Source organism: Mus caroli, unplaced genomic scaffold (genome assembly GCF_978045245.1).
Source record: "Mus caroli unplaced genomic scaffold, Mus_caroli_1 scaffold_9, whole genome shotgun sequence".
In the NCBI taxonomy this organism is placed as follows: Eukaryota; Metazoa; Chordata; class Mammalia; order Rodentia; family Muridae; genus Mus; species Mus caroli.
In genome coordinates, this window is record NW_028227264.1 from 84,121,775 (window position 1) to 84,127,774 (window position 6,000).

At 48.5% G+C, this 6,000-nt stretch overlaps 1 protein-coding gene across 1 annotated transcript in view; it reads left to right on the top strand.

Moving 5' to 3' along the window:
• Polr3b (RNA polymerase III subunit B) overlaps window positions 1–4,828 on the top strand; it is a 102,884-nt gene extending 98,056 nt beyond the window's left edge. Inside the window, exon 28 of the mRNA XM_021174599.3 lies at window positions 3,303–4,828. Coding sequence (XP_021030258.1) covers window positions 3,303–3,432 — 130 coding nt within the window. The 3' untranslated portion in view covers window positions 3,433–4,828. The remainder of the gene's footprint in view (window positions 1–3,302) is intronic.
• The last annotated feature ends 1,172 nt before the right edge of the window (window positions 4,829–6,000 follow it).

Here is a 6,000-nt window from a genome sequence, read left to right on the forward strand (position 1 = left end):
GGCGCATAGCATAATGAGATGGGGCCTGGAGCCTAGTTCCTCATGCTTAAACCTTCCAATGTGGCACAAGGACTTTTAAGGAATTGCTTTGAAAGAGTAGAATCATCATTTCATTAAAAACAGGAACCATGAGACTCCAGAAAGAGTTCTTGTTTCCCTTTCCTGTGTCTCCCCTGCTCCTCTGACAGCAGCAGGAGGCAGCAAACCAGGCTCCCAGGCTCCCAAGGCCTTTGTCTCAGGGCTGGATGCTTGAACACACCTGCCATGAGCGGGAAGTCTGCACAAGCTGCTCCATCTCCTTTCACCTCTGCCTCTGCTGCCCTGTTCCCTCTAGTGCCCAGCTCCCCTGACCACAGCCCTGATCATGGGTTCAGCATGCTAGTCTTTGAAAGGGCTTGATCAGGTGATGTCGTCTGACCGTCTTTATCTGTAGCCACATAGACTTGATATGTCTGATTTGAGTGCCCTACTTGTACCCTGTTGCCAACAGAAAAAAATCCTAGCCCATTCTGTATCTGGCTGCCTCCTCATATGCCGCTCTCCGGCCGAGCAGAATAATGATGCTGTCCTTTCTCCAGTCATTACCTGGTCTTGTGTGCCCAGCTCGTGGGAGGGAGCAAGCACAGCTAGTTGGAAGAAGTCACCTTTTAATAAGCCGCACAATGGAGGCTGAGTAATTAGAGCGGTTCAGTACCTTGGAGCAGGCCCCCGTGGGTGACTTGCACATTAGTAAGGCATTGCTATGGGGAGGTTTACAGCAAGACTGTTGTTCCTCAGAGGACCCAGGGAAGAAGCCACCAAAGAGCCCCATTAAGGTAATTAGCTCATGGAGGACGCTGCACTGGGCATGGACCTCACGTGCGGCTACAGCTTCCTCTTGCCTATCTCGTCTTAGAGATCAGTTTACTGTTTTGTTCTTGGTCAGGTTGCAGATCATTCAGACATAGAGGAAAAAACTTGGGGAGGGTGGGTGGGTGTGTGCATTACATTGGAATGTTTTGAATCAATACATGAAGATTATCAGTGGGTTATTCAAACTATGAATCAGCACATATGGAAATTTTAACTAGATTAGCTGAAGTTGGAGTCACCACGTGATATATAGGACAGGAAAGCCAGGAAGAGGTTCCTGCAGTTCGGTCTGCTTCCCCAACTTAAAGTGATACGGGAGCGTGATTCCTGATTCACCCAGGCACGTTAAAAACCTGTCTTGATTCTAATGGATTAAAGAAGTCTCTGAGCAGACTTTTAATAGATTTTTATATCACTAGAGTTTATATCATCAGTGTGTCTGCTGTCAGCATGGGTGATAGCACGTGCTTCTCCCAGCTGAGCCCACAGAACGCTCTGTCTCTGAGGTCGTCGTCGTCATCATCATCATCTTCTTCATCGTCATCGTCACATGTGAACCCTCAGCCTCGGCACTTGCTCTCCTTTTCCAGAATCTAAAATGGGAAAGAGTATGATACTGCATACTTACCTCAGCACCTGGTAGATGGCAAGGGGATCGCTGCAAGTTTGAAGCCAGCCCGGTCTCCTTAGTAGGTTCAAGGACACACCAAGGCCCTGTAGCAAGCTCCTGTTAAATACACTTGGTGTTAAATACGCCCAAAAGCAAGAAAGCAGCTACATTTTGTTGTTTGTAGAAATAGCCTTTACCCAAAGCCACAAGCAAGAGACACAGGCATCCCCACCCAGGAGAGGTGACTGCTTGTCACAGCTGAGCAACTGTGTCCTTGGCCTGTGCCTTACTGCCCTTATTTTTACCTACTTTTAAAATCATAAGCCCTTCCAAGATTCTGAGAAAAGACCATCCAAGTATGAACCTTAAAACAAAAACCTCACACTGTCCTTGAACTTAGGATCCTCGTGCCTCTGTCTCCCAGTTGCTGAACTTACAGGACTGTGGGAATGTGCCACCACATCGACCTAAATAAACACATTCTTTTCTTTTTACAGTTATTCATAATATGTGTATATGTATATTAACATGCAAATGCCAGAGGGTCCTTAGGTCAGAGGATAATTTGTTAGTCTTGATTCTCCCCTTGTATCAGGTGGGACCCAGGGATAAAACGCCTCAGACTTATTGACGAACGCACTGAGCCATCTCACCTGCCCCTTGTTTCTTTCTCTCTGTTTTTAATGTGTATGAATATTTCTGCCTGCATGTATGTCTATGTACATATGTGCATGCCTGGTGCCTGTGGAGGCCAGAAGAGATGTCAGATTCCATGGAACTAGAGTTTCAGATGGGTGTGGCCACCAGCCTTGTTAGGAGTCACGTGCAGGTCCTCTGGAAGAACAGTGTTTTCAAACACTGAGCCATCGCTCCAGTCCCCTCTTTACTTTTGCATTTTCAGAAGTCTTCAAACTTGCATGTGTTTTAGGCCTTGGGAATCCATCTGAGGGCTGACTGGAGTTTTTCCTTCCACTGTGTGTCCTGAACATCTCCCATTTCCATGACTGTGCGTCTGTGCTGTCTGTTGGATGACTGTGTAATGCTCCTCTGTATAAAGGTCCTGGATAAGAACCAGCTGCCCACTGGGTACTCGAGGAGTCTCCCACTTTGTGATCTCCTTAATAGCCTTGCTGTGATCTGAGTGAGATCTTATTTTTACTGTAAACCCTGGAAAAATAATTCACTTTATCCACAAGGGACCTTCTGTAGATTAGGACTGAGACAGTTTGTGGCCCCTCTAGAAAGAAACTGACGTGTGCAGCTAGCACTTTGGTTGGAGCCCATGCAGGTGCACGGCTTGAGTGGGAATAATTGTGTGTATGGACGTGTAGTATGTATTCCTCAGGTTTTTACAGGGGCAGCTCACTGATAGACACTGACAGGCGGGTCCTAAGGACACCACCGCTCCTATATAAAAGGCTTCTTGTCCATCAGGCTGTAAGTGCCTCAGTAGTGGGAACTAAATGTTTTTGTTGGTCATGTTGCAGAGAATAATACAATACAGAGATACCCGGAGCATACGGGGGTGTTGAGTCAGCAGGAAACTCACCCAGCAGTGAGGCACCTCAGTTCCCACTGATTCTGACTTCTCAGAACAGTGTATAAGCAAATGTTTTCCCTTGGGAAGAGAACCGTCTAGAAATATATAGTTCATGGACTGCAGGTGCACACTTCTAAACTACAGGGACTGCTTTGCATCACTCTGACTTTGCTTGCACCCATGTGCCTTTAGTTTTCTGAGCCATCAGTCTGTGCCTGACAGCGATGGGGGAGAAGCGTAGCAGGACCTTGTGCAGGCCCTCGTTCCTGCCCCTCTGATGCATGTTGACTTGGGTTTCAGGTGCCACTACTGCAAATCTTCATGCCACGTGTCCTCCCTCCGCATCCCGTATGCCTGCAAGCTGCTCTTCCAGGAGTTACAGTCCATGAACATCATCCCCAGGCTGAAACTGGCCAAGTACAACGAGTAAGGCTGTGCGGTGCTCACGAGGGTACAGTCTGCCGGCGGCCTGTGCAGCCTGAGGCAGGGGGCTCTCGGTGACTTCTGTGCTCATTCTGCTTCACGGAGGAGGCAAAGGAGGAGGAAGAGGAAGAAGAGGAAGAAGGAGAGGAGGAGGAGGAAGAGGATAGAGAGGAGGAGCAGTAGCAGCTGTCTGAGGTCCAGAGGCTGACTTGACACCCTTGATCTGGAGCCTCAAGCCATAGGAGGTGCTGGGCCCCACACAGCACAGCACTGAGTGGAGTCACACACAGATGGACACAAGCTAGAGAGAGTACCAACGCCTATTAATTTTGTTGTTGTTTGTTTGTTTGTGTTGAGTGGGAGTCTCACTCTATCCCCGGCGGGATTTGAACTCACCTCAATTCTCCTGCCTTTGTCTCCCACAAGTGCTAGAATCATGGATATGAGCCAAGCATATCTGGTTTGTGTATGTTATTATGTTTTCAACTGTACTTGTTAGAAAAACCTTCTTCCTTTAAATTCCCTCTGATGTCTTCTAGCTCACAGAATCCTGCGTTCTCATCAGATGTGGAGGAGGTAAAGAATTGTTTGAATTGGGACTGAGAAGTTAGCTCAGTCAAGGGCCTGTTGCATAAGTATGACCTGAGTTCACCCCCCAGCAACCCATGTAAGGGCTGGGTGTGGCACCTAGCACCCCTGTAAAAGTCAGATATTATGGGGTTGGGGAGCAGACAGACTGACCCCTGGCGCTTTCTGACCAGCTGGCATAACCAGTCAGTGCAATTCAGGTTCAATGAGGGACCCCTGTGTCAAGGGCTAACGTGAGCAGTGACTGAGGAGGACCCCAGTGTCCCTCTGGCCTCCACACACACATCCAAAGAATGGGTAGATGTGTGGGCACAACTTTTGCTGAGGTGGGAAGAAGTAAGCTGACTCTCAGAGGACAGCAAGTGACAGTTGTGACTCTGAAAGGCCAGCGGTCACAGTCTGCTGTCACACCAAGCTTGCTGAGATGTCAATCTTGATGGAATGTGATCTGTGAAGTCTAGCTTTTAAAAATCTCCACCTACCTTCTTTTGAACCTGCAGGATACCTAGGTCTAATGCATGAGCTCCTGGTCATTCCTCATTTCCTGCCCTTTTCTATTGCTGCCAGAAAGTTAGCTGTCCACTCTCTCAGCTTGTTCTTAACTGTTGTGCCCTGGCTCCAGATAAATATTTATACGGAGAATTGTTTAGAGAGAGAGAAGAGTGTCCCAGCAGCATTGAGTGTGCGGATGAGGCTGAGGAGCGAGCGTGAGGACTTTTCAGATCTCACTCCAGGCTCATCCGGATGAGTCACCGACTTGAAGACTCAACCCTGTTTGTTTTCTTCACAATAAAGATGTGGCAGTCAGAACGGTACTCAGTCTGAGAGGTGATGTGAGTGGGCATCTTCCGTGCATTGTGAGTCAGAGGAGGCGTTCACATCGTCCCTGCAGGGTTGGTCATCCCTTACCAGATCTGCCACCCCCACTGTCCTTACTGACAGCCCTCCAGATTACTGTACAGAGGTGTGTGTGTCCTTGTGCCGGGTGCCTGTTGGGCCACCAGAAGGACCTTTTTCTTAGGTGATCTTGCCTGAGTCTACCAAATCCATCAAGGGTTGATAACCCTACAGCCCCAGACCCTTCACATCATTCAAGGAGCAAGGCAGTGTTCTAGATACAGGCAGCAGGACATCTGCTCAGCACTCGGTATGATGCCCTATGTTGGGGGTTCCAGGAACAGGGTGTGTATCTTCTTGGTGGAACACAGTCCAGGAGAGGTGGCCCCAACCTGTGGTCAGACCACAGAAACACCCACACACACTGACATACACTCAAGATCTTGAAGCACTTCTCTGGGTGATTAGCTACCTATCACAACCGAAGAAACTGAGGCAGAGTAGCCAAGCCCCAACCCCACCACACTACCACAAGGGGATGGCAAGAGCTCGGGCCTGTGTGGCTTAAGCCATGCCGCTGAGTATTGAGTTTCTATAGATGAACAGTTTCAGCCGTCCCAGGCAGTTGTGATCATCTGGAGAGTTAGCACCCGTCACTGTCTTCAGACACACCAGAGGAGGGCGTCAGATCTCCTTATAGATGGTTGTGAGCCACCATGTGGTTGCTGGGACTTGAACTCAGGACCTCTGGAAGAGCAGTCAGTACTTTTAACCTTTGAGCCATCTCTCCAGGCCAGCACCTGTCTGATAGAGGAATTCAGTTCTTCACATGCAAATCACTTACGAGCCATTGGATCTAAGCCAAGATGTCAGGAAAGGGAGCAACTGGATAGTTTTGAAACTAGCAGGGACCACACTTGAACAGCTGTATGTCTAAGAACTTTAGTGGAAGGACACAGCGGGAGCTGGCATGCAGCTCAGTGGTGGGTCACTCACCTAGTACCCCAGTTCTGTGCCCAGCACTTACACCAAAAAGGCCACAATTCCCTAATCTATGGCAGGTATGTTTTTTATAAGTTATTCTAAGTCCCTTGCTTTAACAACTACCAATTAGATCCTATTTATAGTAAGGGCGGGTAATTCTGACAGG